At 43.1% G+C, this 19,090-nt stretch overlaps 1 protein-coding gene across 1 annotated transcript in view; it reads right to left on the bottom strand.

Moving 5' to 3' along the window:
* Positions 1–1,229: 1,229 nt before the first annotated feature.
* CHAT (choline O-acetyltransferase) overlaps positions 1,230–19,090 on the bottom strand; it is a 40,891-nt gene continuing 23,030 nt past the window's right edge. Inside the window, exons 12-14 of the mRNA XM_081861196.1 lie at positions 15,130–15,192; positions 9,847–9,984; positions 1,230–2,823 (exon numbers count right to left, since the gene is read on the bottom strand). Coding sequence (XP_081717322.1) covers positions 2,554–2,823; positions 9,847–9,984; positions 15,130–15,192 — 471 coding nt within the window. The 3' untranslated portion in view covers positions 1,230–2,553. The remainder of the gene's footprint in view (positions 2,824–9,846; positions 9,985–15,129; positions 15,193–19,090) is intronic.

Below are 19,090 nucleotides of genomic sequence, written 5' to 3'. Positions count from 1 at the left end.
CCCATATAAACACTGATTCCACCTGATTCAAAGATAGCTTGATGCATCTCCAACTCTGAAGTTTCCATCATTACCCAATTGTAATTGTGAGCTATGTTGCCATTTACGGAGCTGGAATCTGTGAGTTTAGGACGTAGCTGGAGCTTATTCTGCTACTAGATCTGAGCCTTAGCCCTAAACCTGAAAGTTTCAGAAGATACCCCAAGGGGGAAAAATGCACGATGTTATACAGGGCAACATATCTGTTGAGTTTAGATTGTCAGCTGCATCAACTGTTAGATAGATACAAACCTCCAGGTGACTTGCAGGGATCAGAAGCAGAACGTTTTCACACAGACATATCCTAAGAGAGCCTTTGCCAACCTGGTGCACCCTCCAGATGTGTTGGGCTACAACTCCCACTGCCTGTGGCTGGAGTTGATGGGAGTTGTAGTCCAAAACACTGAGATGGCACCAGGCTGTCCTAAGATATCTTAAGATGCAGAGTAATGATGGGAAGGAGGAAGAGGACAGTGGTGATGATGACAATGAAATTGTTCTTGAACAGATGCAGCCAAGAGAACACAGGATGAACATAAGGATCGGTCTTATACCAAAGCAGATTCTCTGTGCATCTGAACCCTTTTAAGAGAGACCCTATAGGTTCGCACCGGCATGTGTACTTCTCTGCATCCGAAAGCAAGAGGAACTTCACCACTTATGAAGCTGTGACAAATTCCAGTCTTGCATGCGGCTTAGCAGCTGGGAAACATGACGCCGAAGCTTCTCAACCCACCCTGCCAAAAAAAACTCAGACATACCACTTCCAAGTGGTCTGTGCACAGTCTGATGGGCAGCACCCTGGACCGATGTCAGAGGAAGCAATAGGGGTCTCTCCATGAAAACTATGATGACACAAAATTAAAACCCACAGCGACAAAAAATATAAAAATGTACCACCTGAGGTCTGAGAGCTATGCTAGCAGACTTTAATCTGCCTGCTAGTTTAGTAAGTTAATTTGTATGAGGTGGTTCAGAAAGTACCTTTGGGTACATTATTATTATTATTATTATTATTATTATTATTATTATTATTATACTGCCCTATACCTGGGGAGCTCAGGGGGGCTCACATCAGGACTTCTCTGCTTGTGTGTGTGTGTGTTTGTAGGAAAATATAATCTAATAGAAGCTCCTCACATTTTCAAAATGTCCAAAGTCTTTCTGCATTTCTATCTCATCTTTCTTCTGTGCATTTCTATCTCATCTTTCTTCTGTGGAGCTTAGTGCAGTCTTGCATGGGGTTATTCCCTTTTTATCCACACCTGTGGCAGGTTAGGCTGAGAGGGTGGGAATGGCTCAGAGTCACCCCATTGAGTTCTGTGGCTGACAGTGGAGGTTGGTTCATGAGGGTGAGTGGAGCATTGCTCCATCAACATCAGTCTGCCCTCAGCCAGGCCCATCTTCCTGCCTTTGGCTCTGGCTCCATCTACTTTTGGTTTCGCTGCCTTCCTACCCCACCAGTCTCAATGGGAACTGGTCACAACCCATGCCCGTGATGCTATCTACAATACCATGTTGTCTCCTGAGAGGTTAAGTGGTATGTTGGGGTGACCACTAAGAAAAGAAAAGGCTCAGAGTTGCTTCACATATCACATGTGCAGGACAAAAACACATCCCTAACATACATTCATGCTGGGAGCCTTGACTCAGAACGCTCAACAATGAATAATTTGGCTTCTGAGCACTGACGGATGTCTTGGGCGATACACTGCGCTTCAGCCACAACCTTTCGCAAAATGTTACTTATTGATTACTGGATATTTCTAAGCAAGCATGGAGATGAGTTGCATTCTATCTCAGATTGATAATTAGCAGTCGTGTTCTGCAGAACTGAAACACCAGCTTTTTAGATCATTTACACTCTCTTCTTGATAAATACTGGTGGAGACCACAGCGAAAGATAAAAGAAATCTCCTCCCTGCAATATATAGGGTCTTTATAGCTTGCATTTGTACAGTGACAACATTCTACCTTAAGAAGCAGCTGCAAAACGAAGGAAAGACATTGCACCCTTAGGGCCATGGTTCACACATAACATGGTTCACACATAACACTTAATCCATGGTTTGCTTAGACAAAGTGTGGTTTGTTTGGGTATCTGCACCCAGCTCAGCAGAGTAACTGTGGTTTTGTTTTGGCTTATGAACCATGACTTGTTTCAATTATAGTTTGGTACTATGTCTGAACTCAAAAGCCCTGCTTAACCATGGTTGGTTTGGCTAGCCCATCCTAGATGCTTTAGCACAGGCATCCCCAAATTCGGCCCTCCAGATGTTTTGGGACTACAATTTCCATCATCCCTGACCACTGGTCCTGTTAGCTAGGGATGATGGGAGTTGTAGTCCCAAAACATCTGGAGGACCGAGTTTGAAACTATAGCAAGTATAGTTAGAAAAGTTTGGGATAAACAAGCTGTGGCTTGATTGTTCATCTGTGAGATGACTCATGGGTTGCATAACAAACCATGGTTGAAACAAATCAGAGCTCAGCGTTATGTGTGGATACAGCCACTTAGTGCTTACTGCCAGGTCGAGGTGTTGAAGGTGCTCCTTGTTTAGTTGGAGTGGTTGTCTTGGGCAAGTTGCATTTGTTGCACAGCTGTTTCATATCCATGAGGCTTTCTCCCACAGCTTTAGCAAATTTGCTGGAGGAGGTCTCTTTGCAGTCTTTAAAGCTGGAGATGCAGAATAATATATGCTCTGGCTGTGGATTATAGCAAGCACCATAGCCGTTAGGAATCACAGGTCCATAGCAGCAGAACATTCCCATGGTGGTTGGAACCTGAACGAAGAAATGAAGCTACATTAAGGTATTATCATTTTCTTATTATTTATTGAATATATATGCTGCTCTATACCCAGAGGTCTCAGGGCGGTTTGCCGAATAGAAAAGTACTGTTGAAATAACTTAGTAATTGTAAAGAATTACATAGCGTCAAATAGCTCAGATCTTGCCTTATTAGTCTAGTATAGGAAATACAAAATAATAGTTACAATTGGGACTTGCAATAAATGGTTCCAGAATATGCTAAATGGTTCCAGAATATGCTAAAGTAGGAGTGGTCCTGTTCAGGGGTCCAGTAAGCCACCCACCCATAACCTCCCATAGGATGCTATAAGCTCTGAGGGGCTCTAGCTGCCCAATTTACCCCTCTCTCCAAAGTTCTCCAACCAAGGTTCAACTTTATGTTGCTCCTCAAAGCCCCTGAGCATGCTTAAGTCTTCATTCAGCTGGGTTTTTTCCACAAAAGGTGACCCCTTTGATGATTTTTTTTAAAAAGGTGCCGTAAGGTGACCCCTTTGATGATTTTTTTTAAAAAGGTGCCGTACTTCTCCAAACATGCAAACACCTCCCACTTGCTTCTTGTTTCCTGCTTGGACTCTTATTTCTGTTGGTAACTCAGACACAAGTTTTGCTGTATGAAGGAGAGAGTTTTGCTTGGTTTAGTATTTATTCAAATATCTTTTCCTGGATTTGGACCATTGCATAAAATGGTTCTTACATACAATTGCACGATCTTGATACATTTTAATTTATTATTATTATTATTATTATTATTATTATTATTATTATTATTATACCACCCTTCATAATATCTCAGGCTGGTTCACAGAATAAAACACAGGATTAAAACAAGTAAATCAAAACAGCAAAACAATAACCCCTCCCTTCCCACAGAGACATTTGAAAGGCTATAGAATATTAGCCAAAGGCTGGGTTGAAGAGGGATCTGAAGACTGACACAAGAGGCATAGACAAGCCCACACACCACACAATGCTTTTGAAACCCCAATTTTCAAATATAGATTGCCGCATGTCAAGGGAGCAGGTGGCACCTGTTCTAGAAAAGCAAGTCTAAAGTCTTCTTGGGTTTCTGATCTTGCCTAGAGATCTTGCCCAATATGATTTGATTATCTTTGTAAAATAATAATAATGGTATGATCTTTAAATGTGCATAATGTGCTCATTGTTTCTTTTGCTCATTGTCTCTTTTGAATAAGAACTGTACCAGTGGTTAAAGATTGCTTCCGTATTCCTGTGGTTTTAATACCCAACTGCTCTTGAGATTTCATTCAGTTTACTGGAAGGGCTTGCATAAATCTCAAAGATTTACTGTCGGGAGGAAGCTTAGGAATCAGTACACACTGATGGTATCGCTTAGCTGGATCCACACCCCCTCCAATTAAAGCTTTGATTATTCTATAATGTTGTAATGGGATAAAATGCTCCCTAGTAAAGCGAAGATGTTATTTGTTCAGAAATCCATGCATTCCTGCTTTTTGTTGTACTCAAGCTTTCAGAGATGACATTTGGCTTTTTAATGGCACAGGACAGACCATTAGTCCCACTAATAGAGTCATAGAATTGTCAGATAAATTTGCTGTGCAACAGCCGAAGGCTATGAAGCTATTCAGATTCACTTTCTTGCCCATGGATAGTTTCTTGGAGAATTTATGTAGTGGTATTCTGGTTATACTCTGTCATGTTTGAAAAGCCACAGACATCATGGCTGGATCCAATTACTTATTAAGGCTGTTGTGTTTGTGCATTGTATTAGCACCACCCGCTTTCAGTCCAGAGGTCTTCCGCACAGATATATATAGTGCTTTTTCTGAGGGGGGGGGGGACACACACAGGGATACCCATACCCCTAAACATTTTGGGAATCTAAGTTTGGCCTCACTGAGGGGCAGTATTTCAATTTGAGTAGGAAAATGAGAGTACCTCTAAACATTTTTTTTAAAAAAAGAAAGAAAGCACTGTATATATCTGACATACAGTTTCATCAAATTCATTATCTCAGGTGTATTAAATATGTCTTTAAAATCGCTACTGTATATACAGAAATGTGATCTTGCAAAATGCTGGTGGGCTTTGTAGCTTGAAGAATGCTTTAATTTAAACAGTAGAAGTTACAGTTTTAGAAACAAAGAACCCAGATCATTAATCAACTTGTAATGCCACACTCAGTCTGTAGATTAAAGAATGCCTTTTGCATCTTGGAGTTTGTCCTGAGCACGATGCAAAGAGGGGCATGGGTGATTTCTGGGGTCAGCTGTGTGTTTTTCGCAGCTTAAATCCAGCAGATAGGAATTATTATAGGACTCCTTTTCTACAAAGTTTGAAAAATTTGGTGAGGGCATGCTGGATGCAGCTAGCAATTCAGGTTTAGGAGGAGCCCATGGAAATTGGTTTCTCTTGTCCCCAAATTTTCTGCTGAGGGGTAGTTGCCTAGGATAAAATTCCTACTTATCATGTAGTTAGTGGGTGGCTTTGAAGGAATATCTAATTTTCAATTCTCGGTCTGTAAAATGAAAAGAGTAGTGACCTATTTACATGACAGTGTTGTTTTGAAGACGAATGAGACAAGAGACTATACAGCACTTTGAAAATTAAAAGCACTTTCTTTAATGATGATACTAATAAGTAATACTGATGTATGAGCCATCGGGCTCTCGACAGTAGGAATGAGCCAGCAGGAGAGAGTGTTTTCCCTTTTTCTCCTACAGCAATGGAATCCCGTTGACTTTAATGGAAGTGGTCCTTGTATCATACTTGATGTTTCGAAATCTGATCTGTTTCTTTGTTGTGGACTTACACACCCAGGCACACTCAGCTAGATGGCAGTGAGTGCAAGAGATAGAGACGGAGAGCCTTATTTAATTAATTGGACTGCTAGCCTACTTTTCCGTAGTGCTTGGGGTGAGTAAATAATATGTTCTGTCCAAAGAGGGCATTTGCCTGGCTCTAATATTGTGATTCCCTAAAGGGAAGTTTTCTCTCTTCGGCCCCTGCTCTCCTGGGCGTCTCCTTCGGCCCCTGCTCTCCTGCCTGCAGCAGACAATCCCCCCCCTTACCCCACTTCTCCACTGATTCTGCCTCCTTCTCCTTCGCAGCCCGGCAAACCCCCCCCTGCTTCTCCTCCATCTCAACCTGCTTCCACCCCCCCCATCCCCCTTCCCCCCCCTCCTTCTTTGCCTGCTCCTCCTGGAGCCGTGCGTGCTGCACTTTCTCAGGCAAGACAGAAAGGGCTTTTGTCCTTGCAGGAAGAATCTGAGTGGGCGGGGGAAATGCCATCTGCCTTCCCTATCACCTATGCAAACGCAGGAAATGCTCAACAACAGGTGTTTTATGAAACCCTTCCTTATTCTGTATTGAGAGAATTGAGGAGGGCCATTGCTGATTCTGGCTTAAAATCCTCCTATGTCACAGGGATGCTGGAGGGGATTGCGTCTGGTTATACCATGCTGCCCCAAGATTGGAAGGATTTAATGCGCATGTTGCTCTCACCAGCCCAGTATGTTGTCTTTGATAGTGAATTTCGGCTTAGTGCTTCAGCCCTGTCTGATGCCCAGCATACAGCTAATGAACTTTATGGTGCCGGTCTTTTTGATAATATAACAGCCCAGGCGACGCTGACGCCTGCACATTTTAGCCGCACCGCGACTTGCGTACAGCGCGCCTTTCGAAAAGTCCCTGTCTCAGGGCAGCCGCTGAGCTCTTTTGTTAATATTAAACAACTTAATTCAGAGCCCTACCACCAATTTATAGATAGATTGAAAGAAGCAGTGACCAGGCAGGTTGATAATACTACAGCCCAGAATAAATTGATGAAAAAATTGGCTTTTGAAAATGCAAACACCGATCAATCTTGTGCGGAAATTGGCAACCAGAGCCATGCCATGTCCTTGCTTGCCGGAGCCAATCCAAATTTGGCAGCCAACCAAATGCTTTTATTTGCTGTTCAATATGTAGTTTTTGAAAGTGAATTTAAGCATAGTGCAGTAGCCCTGTCCCGTTGGATGCCCTTACTGTGTTTACTAATGGAGCCCCCTCCAGGGGGGTCGTTGCATGGCAACAAAATGATAAATGGCACAGCCTCTACATTCTTCCACAGAAGTTTGCCCAGCATTCTGAGCTGGCAGCTGCTGTTAAAGTTTTGCATCATTCCTCCACGCAGCCAATTCCATGACCCCATACGTGGCTTCCTTTAATGTTACTTGTGCCCGTATGGTGAATTGCACAAAAACCAACTGTGTGAAAATGGGCAAGGATAATTTTAATTGCTCTGATTATGCAAATATTTCCTATGTATATAAATACACAGAGCTGCCTGAAGGCTGGTTTTGGTCGTGTCCAGGCTTTACATTTAATTATATTCCAGCAAACATTAGCCACGGTACACCCTGCTGCTTAAGCCGTTTGTCCATCATTTTACCCAAAAAGCATCATTTATCCCGATCTCGATATCGACGTGCTATAGAATTGAATAACGATTGCGATGATTCCGTCTCTCTCCCTAGCAGATCTGAATATATTTCTTTAGCTGTCTCTCTCTTAGGAGTCCCTGGATTGGCTGTCCGGAATAGCAGAAATATTAACTCTTTAGCTTGCTCCGCAGCAAAAGCTTTGAATTTTACTTCACAAGCCCTTCATCTTTTGAATAAGGAGCAGAGTGAACTCCGGCATGGCCTCCTGCAGGATCGCGCTGCTGTCGATTATCTGTTGATGCTCCATCATTACGGATGCGAACAAGTGGAAAACATGTGCTGCTTTAATATCACTGACAATTCTAAGGCCATCCAAAAACAAATCTCCCATTTACAAAATCTTACACACCACATTAAACAAGATGTTGAATTCTCCGGTCTCTGGGATTCTTTCACTCAATGGCTTACTGCATGGCTGCCAAATTTTACTTGGCTTCGTAGTCTTTTTCAATATGCCATTGTTATTATATGTATATTAATTTTGTTTTGCTGCTTCCTCCAATGCATTCCTGGCCTCATAAGTCTTTTCTCTCGGCTTCTCTCTCCCCCTCAGCCACCCAATAAAATCCTTGCTGCTTATCTTGCGAAATGGCAACACCAACAGTAAACCAAAGGGGAGAAATGGGCAGAGTTATCTCGAGCATGCGCTGGCAAACCACGTATCTCGTGGTATCTTCTGTCCCATCCTCCCTGGCGAACTTATTTCGGGCATTTGCTGGCACACCACTAATCCCGAAACATTTTTGCCTTACCCAGTATGCCTCGCAAATAAGAAAAGAAAGGGGGAGATAAAGGGAAGTTTTCCTTCTGCACATATGCTTTCCCTCTGCACATAACTGTGGCCTTATGGGAAGCATTGCTTCTTTTCTCTTGCATTCTGGGAAGTCTTGCTTATAATCTTTTCTCTGTTTCTGCACACACTGTACGAACCTGTTCCAAACACCAAGACATTCCCTCATCGCTCAGTTCACCTTAAGTTCATGGTGACTCGTTCTCCATGCATAACTGACCACATCTATAGAACTTGATTATTGTATTCTTTCATGTTATGATCAATCATTAGTAATTGTTTTATGCCATATTAATCTTTAGTTATTATTAATTAGGAGGTTTCATGCTTGTCTAGTCCCAACCTCGTTTCCCAGCCTTTAATCTACCAGTGATTAATGTTCACATGTAATTCCCACCCCTCACATGTAATTCCCGCCTTGCATTTGCATTAACCAATAAGCAACGAGTTTCTTTGTGTTTGTATCAACCAATCAGCCACAAGCACACCTGTGGCAATGTTTGTAATATTCAATAAAAGAGAGTTCCCGGGACTTCCCGGCAGACGCCTCTCATGACACCCACTACTCGTCTGTCGTGATTTTCATTCCTACAATTCCCCAAGAGTCTGGCAAAGCACCCAGGTATTTTAACAAAATTAGTTTCAGTCTGTTTTATGGCTTGTCTGCTGTTTTATTTTTGTTTTCTTGTATTGATTTTATTTTGTACGCTGTCCTGCAATCTAATGTGACAAAGACTGTCATGTGATTTGTTTTTTATAACAAAAAGGCATATCCACCCCTATTCTACTCAACTTGTAGCCACCAAAAGCCCATTTGAATAAAACTATCTTATGCTGCCATTGGGAGAGGCAGATGCTCTCCAGAGGAGCGGTCCAAAATTAAGCAGCTCTGCCTCTTTCTGTGCCTCTTGGAGTCCGAGCGATGTAACAAAATATGGACTTTCTCTTCCATGCAACGTTTTGGAAACCACTTTCATTTCTTTAGGAATGAGTTAGATAAAACAGATTTATCTGGTAGTTTACAAATGGTGATTAGTCATGGCAACTGTGTACAGTTGTACCTTGGATCTCAAACGCCTTGGCTCCAGAACAAATCAGCTCCCAAACGATCAAAACCCATGAGTGTGTGTTCCAGTTTTTGAACGATTTTCGGAAGCCGAATGTCCAATGAGGCTTCCATGGCTTCCGACTGGCTGCAGGAGCTTCCTTCAGCCAATCAAAAGCCGCTCTTTGGTTTCCGAATGTTATGGAAGTCGAACGGACTTCTGGAATGGATTCTGTTTGACTTCCAAGGTACGACTGTACTACACCTGCTATTTCAGGAGAATTGCCTCTAAATACCAGTTCCTGGTGATCATGAGCCGGTGAAGGCTGCCTTATTCACGTCCTGCTTGTGGCCTTCCCATGAGCACCTGGTTGGCCACCATGTGACTATGTAGCTGGACCAGAGAGGCCTTTGCTTTGATCCATCTGGGCTCTTCTTTGTGTAGGCATCAGGTCTGTGGACCACGGTTTGCCCATCCCTTAGATTTCACCCTCTTACTTTTTTGTTGCCACTGGGCTATTAATTTTGGTTGTCAAAAATGAAAGGGACGAGAACCCCCGAGGCATTTGGGAGTGCTGCCGGAGTCACTAAACCTCCACAACATATGTCAGAAGGTTGTCACTGATTCATAACATCTGTCAGGGCGAGAATAATGGGGTTCCTTTTTTATGACTAATCCCGATATGAATTTCGCTCACCTGGCTGGTGGAGAGAATAAATCGATTGCTTGTCAAATACGTTTCATCAGTAAATATGTCTGGCAGCTCCTTGAAATGTTCACGGGCTATCTCTCGCAGTCCCAGCAAGTGGTTGTCTATTGCCATCCCTGTAATAGCCTGGGCAAAACAGCATATAGAATGGGTTGTAACTGAACATGCCCCAAATTGAAGACACATCCCTTGAATGTCAGTACCAATGAACTTAATTTCATGCTGCTTGGTTGGAGTGGGAGGGATTCTCTATTTCCTCAATTTCTGGTTTTGGTTCAATGCGCACTTACCTTGCAGCATATCCCACTGAACTCACTGGGACTTAGATCAGCATATAAAGGAGAGCTCTATCAGTGTAATATACTATTGCCTGCAATTGTTTCTGGTGGGTTCAGAGCATGCTTCCAGATCCTACACACTGTGGCCCCATTTGCACTATGGATTTAAACCAGTGCCATCCCACTTTAAATAGTCATGGCTTCTGCCAAAGAATTCTGGGAACCATGCTTTGTTGAGGAGTGCTACTTTTCTTGAAAAAGAGGTTCCAGAACTCACCATAAATGCAACCCTTCTTCTCCTATAATGGCAATGGCGCCCATCTGGGAGGTGCCATAACTGAGTTCTGGCTGAAAAAAATTCCTGGTGTTGATAGTTGTTCAGAGACCTTATACGCCTCACAGAGCTACAGTACTCAGAGTGACTGGTAGTCGGTGATGCGCAATGGAAATGTTTGCTTTTCTATACTTTTTCCATGAGAAAACCCCCTACCTTCTAGTGTTTCCTAAAATTAGCAACACATTGAAGGAACGTCATCTATGTCAACGTAGATCAGGCAACTGGAATGGATACAATATTAGTCAAATCTAAACTCAAAGTAGTAAATTAAGTTTGCAATCCTAAACACACCTGGGAATACATCCCACTAAACTCAGTGAAGTTTCTCGCTAGACCTGCACTGCACATTTTTTCAGGTGAGTATCCCTAGAAATCACATATGTGTGTGTGCACAGCTCTTCAACACGTTTAAATTTGTATTTTAACAGTGTTCAGTTCCTTAATTTCTCATATAAAAATCTAAATAATTGAAAGAGAAGTATAACCTACTGAGTTGCAGAATATTTTAAAACATGACAAATGCCCCCAATAATTTTTTTTTCCAAGTTAAGGTTAGAATTTGTTCAAACACCACGTTTAGTGGATGTTATTGATTTCTCTCCCTCCTGATCAAATATTCAATTGAGGAGCCTGGTGACAGATAATATTTTCCCCCCAGACAGCCGACAGTGGTATGTAAGGCATGATAGCTTTTGATAGGCAAGATGATCTTGTGGTCACCTCTGTTTAAAACAGGTCTTGCAGGTTGTTACAGTGCTTCGAAAACCTGCCAAACCTATTTAAACATTGGTGTGAGCACACTATGAGAAATGGTGTCTCTCTCATATTACCTTCCACTTGGTTTGTTTCCACCTAGAAATAAACTGGGGAACTATTGATGAGTTAGAGCAGAAAAACTGCAGAAATAACATGAAGAGGCACAGGTCCATAAGAAATGGGAAAGTATGTATGTATTTGTTTCATTTATCATTATATCAGTATAGTTATGTCCATATAGTTATGTCCGTATAGTTAAAGCTATGGTTTTCCTAGTAGTGATGTATGGAAGTGAAAGCTGGACCATAAAGAAGGCTGATTGACGAAGAATTGATGCTTTTGAATTATGGTGCTGGAGGAGACTCTTGAGAGTCCCATGGACTGCAAGAAGATCAAACCTATCCATTCTTAAGGCAGTCAGCCCTGAGTGCTCACTGTAAGGACAGATCCTGAAGCTGAGGCTCCAATACTTTGGCCACCTCATGAGAAGAGAAGACTCCCTGGAAGACCCTGATGTTGGGAAAGGTAGAGGGCACAAGGAGAAGGGGACGACAGAGGACAAGATGGTTGGACAGTGTTCTCAAAGCTACCAGCAGGAGTTTGGCCAAACTGCAGGAGGCAGTGGAAGACAGGAGTGCCTGGTGTGCTCTGGTCCATGGGGTCACGAAGAGTCGGATCTGCACAACAACCCTGGAAGGTAGGGTATGGTGGCCCAAGGTGAGCATTTACAAAAAGTACTTGCTTGCGTTCAAACCATCTCTCATACACTATAACAGTAATCCTTACAACAACACTATAAAGTAGGATTTGGGGTTATTATTCTCATTTTACGGAGAGGGATTCGAAGGTGGGCGGCAGTAGCTTTCCTTGGGCCATGTAGCGAGTTTGTGGCAGAGGCAGAATCTAAACGTCCAGTTTCACAGAATTCAGGAAGGGAAAAGAAGAGGGTTCCAGCTAAGCAAAATGGTGGTTGCCTTTGCTAATGTCTTAGATGGATGATGCTAAGGCCAAGGAATGAATTAACCTTTCATGCCTCATTTGGAAAACTTGCACCCTGGAGACTAATACTAGCATGTCCACTGGTGCACATATTAAATGACTTTTGAGAAAAGATCATAAAACCTAAGACTGGTCACCATCAGTTCTACCCCATCAAGAGGAACAGACTGAAGGATCAATGGAAATATTTTGCTATCCAACATGATTTATAAGCCTCTGACCCATGACGTTTTTCCAAGATAGATTAATATCATGTCGGAAGAGAAAGAGACTAAGCTGAGCTTACAAAATAAAAGGTGAGTCAACGCAGGGGTGGGGGGGATGGATATACTATTAAAAAAAAATTTTTTTTAAGATGACAAGTGTAATCTAGCAGCACTGTTTTTCTAAATAACATTACTCTGTGATCAGTGGCGTAGCGTGGGGGTGCAGGGGGGGCCGGCCGCACCGGGCACAACATCTGGGGGGGTGTGCTCGCTGCCTCCGGAGTCGGCGAAGAGCCTCGGGCGCAGGCTGTAGCAGAGCCCCATGTCTCACGGAACCGACGAGCTGTGCGCGCGTCTGGGCTGAATGCGTCTGGCAGGCAGCGGCTCTCAGCGCTCACCGCGGTCCCCGCACGTCAGGGCCGCGGAGGGCGTGCCAGGCAGCCCCTCCTCACAGCCCCGCCGCCGCCGCCGCTGCTGCAGCTGCTGGGCCATGTTGCATTTTCCTCGTCTCTCTGCCCTCCTCCTCCGGGCAAGCGGCGTTGTTTGGGAGGCAGCACCAGCGGCAACTCGCCTCAGATCACCTGACACGGACCCGCCGCCGCCGTGGCTACCTTACCGTAAATACCCCAGCCCAGGCAGCAGCAAGAAGAAGCTGGCAGTGGCGGCAGGTTAGGGGTTAGGGGCGCAAACTACTTGCCTTGCCCCGGGTTAGGGGGCGCAAATTACTTGCCTTGCCCCGGGTGCTGACAACCCATGCTACGCCGCTGTCTGTGATGAATTTTGTTGTTGTTAATAATGAGATGGGTATTTTTCCTATTGGGCCAGAAAGAAAACCAACTGTGGCTTTCTTGTTCTTCACTTTGAACAGAAGCCAGATGTGGTGATGTATTAATCCAATCTACCAATTTGTGGTATATTTTGTACTTCATATGAAGGACGTTTTATCATCCATCTTCAGAAATGTTTGCAAATAAATAATAAAGCTCCTACTAACTGCTGCTGCAGATCAAGTGGCTGTTAAAGGCCCAGCAGCGGGAGCAAGTTCAAAAGTTGGCAATTCAGGCTCTGTCATTCTTCACACCCCAACTGATGAGCTAAACAAATGTTTCAAAGTGTGCTACTTTAAAAGTAATTAGGAAATATAAATGATCAAAGCTGACGGGAAATTTACATCTCGTCTCTGAGAATTAAATTCCTAAGTCTACTCAAGGATGTACCATTAATTATTAGTTTATTTCAGTCTGCATCCTAACCTAACTCTGAAGCACAAAAGATTTGTCATCCATTAATTAGCATGCCAATTGTGGGATTAAGACAGTGGTGGCCAAACTTGGCCCTCCAGCTGTTTTGGAACTACAGTTCCCATCATCCCTGACCCACTGGTCCTTTCAGATAGGGATGATGGGAGTTATAGTCCAAAAACAGCTGGAGGGCCAAGTTTGGCCACCACTGGATTAAGATGATGATCTGAGATCAAGTGATGCTGTACCACTGAAGCTAAGCGAGGGATGACTCAAACAGTCTCCAGGATGGGAGACCCCTTGGATATCCTATGTGGGTGCAATATATAAATTTAGGGGAAGAGCTAGACTAAGCTAGTTGCACACAGATCTCACTGACATGAACAAGTCTTCAGTTAGTCATTACTAACATTTCACATTGACTTCATGGGACTGAATTATAACTAACTAAGGTGGATGGCGCTGTGGGTAAAACCTCAGCGCCTAGGACTTGCCAATCGCATGGTCGGCGGTTCGCGCTCGGGGTGCGCTCCTGTCGTTTGGTCCCAGCGACTGCCAACCTAGCAGTTCGAAAGCACCCTTAAGTGCAAGTAGATAAATAGGGACCGCTTACCAGCGGGAAGGTAAACGGCGTTCCGTGTGCTGCGCTGGCTCGCCAGATGCAGCTTGTCAACGCTGGCCACGTGACCCGGAAGTGTCTGCGGATAGCGCTGGCTCCCGGCCTATAGAGTGAGATGAGCGCACAACCCTAGAGTCTGGCAAGACTGGCCCGTACGGGCAGGGGTACCTTTACCTTTACCTAAGGCTGCATTAAAAACTAAAATTCACAGGATTCTTTGGGGGAAATTATGGGCTTTAAATGTATGGTTTGTACACATATCAAAATGGCATATATATGTGTATATGTGAGTGTGTGTGTGTGTGTGTGTGTGTGTGTGTATGCTGGCTGTTTGCCATAATAAACATTGATTGATGCTGTTTTGCACCCATCCCCCCAACCCAGCTAATGGGATCTTGATAGCGAAACTGAATCTGAAAATTCAAGAATACCTTAACCATTTAAACTAGGTTCAATAAATTCCATTAGATTGTTGGGTCATAAAATGGCTTTTGTGAGAATCATTGTTTATTTTGATAACTGAGAAGAAGAAAGCATTCATTGTCATTGACACTAAAGTGTCACCCTATTATTCAGTGTGCAAATAATGATCCAGCTAATTCAATAGACCAAGGGTGGATCTACACACAGGCAAAAAGACCCAGCTCAGCTCCAAATCTGGTAAAGATGGAGGACTGTTTTCTTTGGTCTGTATGCTCTACATTTTTTGGAAACATATAGGATGTTTGTCAGTATTGTGCTCCATTTTTTAATCTACTGACTTTTGAAGAATAAATTAATTTCATGGTTAGGCATGCCAAACAACTGAGTTTTATCAAGACGACATTTTGCTTACCAAAATAGTGTAATTTGTCTGAGCTGCTATGGCATCCTTAAATTGTTGCATTTTCTCAGAGTCCTGTAGGCAAAAAGAAATATTTAGAAATAATAAACTGGCAGAAGGCTTTGTAACCAAAGTACTATTACTATTAGATTACACAAATTTCATTAAAGATAGTGGATTGAATCATGGGTGTAGCCAGGATTGTTGTTAGGCGGTGCAGTCTTTTGTTGGGGGGCAGGTTTTTTTGGGGGGGGGCAGAACCTCAGATTTGTATTGATTTTATGCTCATGGATTGAATGCAGCCTTTACAAGCAGTAGACAAGCAAATAAAAATAATTCTCATTCTCATTTGTCCAATCTTACATTCAGTTCGCCACTTTTCTGTAGTAATTTTTTAAAAATGCAATCGTCATGAAAATTCTTCAGCATTTTTGTGCAAATTTCTCCTAATAAGCACATCTATGAATGTACACATTTTTGAACGCATTTTTCAGTAATATAATGCATTTTTGTATGTTGCTTTCACTAATATATTTATTAAAATATTTTAATGGATTTTCCATGTAAACCTATCAAACATACATGCATTTGAATAAACCTAGTGCAGATATATTACTTTTTATGCACATCCCCCCTCCCTCCAATGCATTTTTGTGAACACAAGTTGGTTGGACAACTGTATCAAAATCTGGATAAGTGTGCATTTTGAAGGACGGCTGTGTTTTGGTTCTCATATTGCTTTGGAAGTGTGAATTTTATACATTCAGCTTTAAATGTGAACTGAATTGAATTAGTTCCCCATCCCTTTCCTTTGCTATCCCAAATAGTTATTGTGTGGTGGTTACTTAGAATGCATTGGATTCTTACTTTTGCTGAGAAGTTACATCTGAGTATTGCAAGGTCTCCAGTGACATTGTCTTAGGAAACCAAGCCCAATGTTTGTTATGGCTCCCCTGAGGTCATTCACTGCTTGGAAACGGGGGTTCATGTAACATTACCAAATATTAACAGGGGCAGGTGGAACAGATGATGGTGGTCCACTGTTTTCAGCATCAGCCCTAACATGTACAGCGGTACCTTGGTTTTCGAATGTAATCCATTCCAGAAGACCATTCGACTTCTGAAATGTTCGAAAACCAAGGCACAAAGGGCGGTCTGCAAATTCAATAGAAAAATTTGAAACAAACTCAGTGGAAGCCGTTCGACTTCTGAGGTGCGTTGAAAAATGGAAGCATTTCATTCGGGGTTTTCAGCGTTTGAAAATTGAAACATGTGACTTTTGAGACGTTCGAAAACTGAGGTACCACTGTTGTTCCATTTTTAAAATAGAGACAGGCTTTTTCAGAGTTACAAGTGGGATGGCAAAGGCACTATCGCCATGGCATGTGACACACTCATCCCACTGTCTTCTCCATTTGCACTTTTCTCACATTTTCTGGGTGCTTCTCAAACATGCACCAGGTCTGTTGGGTCAGAGAAAACACCTGGGCAAAACCAGTGAGGGTGACAGTCTCTTTTACACCTCCGAGTCGTTCCCACCCCCCAAAAAACCCTATTGTCTCCAGCTGCAAAAAGGAAGTGAAAATGTTGAAAGGAAACACTGAAGTATATTGCATTTGTAGCTGGAAGGATTTAACAAGTTCAAATGCTATGAGGTGAGATGGGATAATTACCTCAGGGGGAGAAAATATAGTGGGAGAAGGTACAGAATTGGCCCACTGAGCTCCCTGCTGTGCTCATTTGTAGTGCAAGCACCACTGAATTGCTTTCCTTAGGGGTGAAGGGCACATTTCAAACAAATGTGTGCTTTGGCAGACTTTTTGTTTGTTCGTGAAGAAAAGCATCTTTGGGACATTGCAGTCGAGAGCTGCGAGTGGGTGCTTAATTCTTTGCTTGCCTGCCTACCATTTTCCCACACTGAAATGGCTCCTCCAAGCTGATTTCCCCCTGTAGGATTCCAGATGTACATTTGTTTCTGGAGGTTTATGTTGATGTGAAGAGGATGGGGGAAGCAGCTGGGTTGATGTGATTTTGAGCTGAAAATTGCCAGATAGGGAAAGAGTTCATCACTCTTTTCCCTTCTCCCTCTGGAAAAACCAGAGCAGCGTACGGAAATGCCGTTTACCTTTCCACCAGAGCGGTACCTATTTATCTACTTGCACTTTGACATGCTTTTGAACTGCTAGGTTGGCAGGATCAGGGACCGAGCAACGGGAGCTCACCCTGTTGCGGGGATTCGAACCACCGACCTTCTGATTGGCTAGTCCTAGGCTCTGTGGTTTAACCCACAGCGCCACCCATGTCCTTACATTGTCCCTTACTAAATGTTTAAAGGCGATCCAGGGCCTATACACACTGGAACTTATGTGGATTTGAAGCAGCTTCTAAATTAATTTGGTTATCATGTTATTACTATTACTATTACTACCACTACTATTTCTATTACTATTACTATACCCCACCCATTTGGCTTACAGAACATATAAAAACATAATATAACATCAAACATAAAAAACTTCCAAATACAGGGCTTCCTTCAGATGTCTTCTAAAAGTTGTGTAGTTCTTTATCTCCTTGACCAAAATTTGAGTGTGGACAATGAAAACAAAGTCATCTTATTCCATTACGATATCAAACAAATTGAGAGTGTTTTAATTTTTAAAACAAAGGCGCACACCTTTCTTTGAGGGATGGAAAACCCACAATGGCAAGAAGCATCATGACATGGGACACCCCTTTATGATAGTGCAATGTGGGCAGCTGCACTGTATGGAAGCTGCCAACTCTTCAAATCACCCTTAAAAAAACAAAAACAAAACCCGCCCTTTACAAAATTGCTGCGGCCAAATCTGAAGTAGAATTAAAAGCTCAAATTTGCTTCCAAAAATTATGGGCAATCTATCACAACAATCTCATTGCTTTGCCGACTGGATCCTTTAATTTAGTGTTGGTTAATCTGAGGACCACAGGCAGACTCCAATTTTTAACTGCAAGGGGGGGGGGCTGAGTATTTGTCAATAATATCTCTTAGAGTGGCAAATGGCACCATTTAGCGGGAAGAAGTTCCAAGACAATTCTTGTTACTACGTATTATGCATGGCTGTTTATTTGTATATATTTTAAAATTTTATATACGGATGTTTTATGGTGACCTATACTTGTAATAGGGACGCGGGTGGCGCTGTGGGTTAAACCACAGAGCCTAGGACTTGCCGATCAGAAGGTCGGCAGTTCGAAACCCCGCGACAGGGTGAGCTCCCGTTGCTCGGTCCCTGGTCCTGCCAACCTAGCAGCTCGAAAGCACGTCAAAGTGCAAGTAGAAGGTAAACGGCATTTCGGTGCGCTGCTCTGGTTTGCCAGAAGCAGCTTAGTCATGCTGGCCACATGACCCGGAATCTGTACACCGGCTCCCTCAGCCAGTAAAGCGAGATGAGCGCCGAAACCCCAGAGTCGGTCACGACTGGACCTAATGGTCAGGGGTCCCATTACCTTATACTTGTAATGCCTAATAAAGATTTGGTGAAGTGAGTACTCCGATTTTTTTGTGTGGGTTCCCAAATGCCCCAATTGTCATTTAAAAACTTTTCCTCAAGTTTTGACGCATCCAAGTGGTACTCTACTGTGATGCCCAAAGCGTGTGTTTTTTTGTGTGGACCTCCAAGTCCCCACCCCTTTGTCCATTTTAGAAACATGAGCAGCAGTAGCTCTCTCAAGTTCCTTACAGGACGTATTCTGAACTTTACCTGGAGATAACAGGTATTGCACCTTTCACCTTCTGCATGCCAAGCACATGCTCTCCCACTGAACTATGGCCCTTCCACAGGAACTGAGCAAGAGAAGGGCCAGAGAGAGAGGAGTGGTGAGAGTGGTCTCATTCAGAGGAGTCTTACTAAGGACATCTTATTCAAGCCCCGCCTCTGCAAATCCAGAGTTGGCCCTGTTCCTGCAGGATATAACAGCATAAAGGGGTGTG

The sequence above is a fragment of the Podarcis erhardii genome (assembly GCF_964252035.2).
Source record: "Podarcis erhardii genome assembly, chromosome: 5".
Classification (NCBI taxonomy): Eukaryota; Metazoa; Chordata; class Lepidosauria; order Squamata; family Lacertidae; genus Podarcis; species Podarcis erhardii.
The sequence above is the reverse complement of the archived record's forward strand: the minus strand, read 5'-3'. Positions and strand labels throughout refer to the sequence as shown.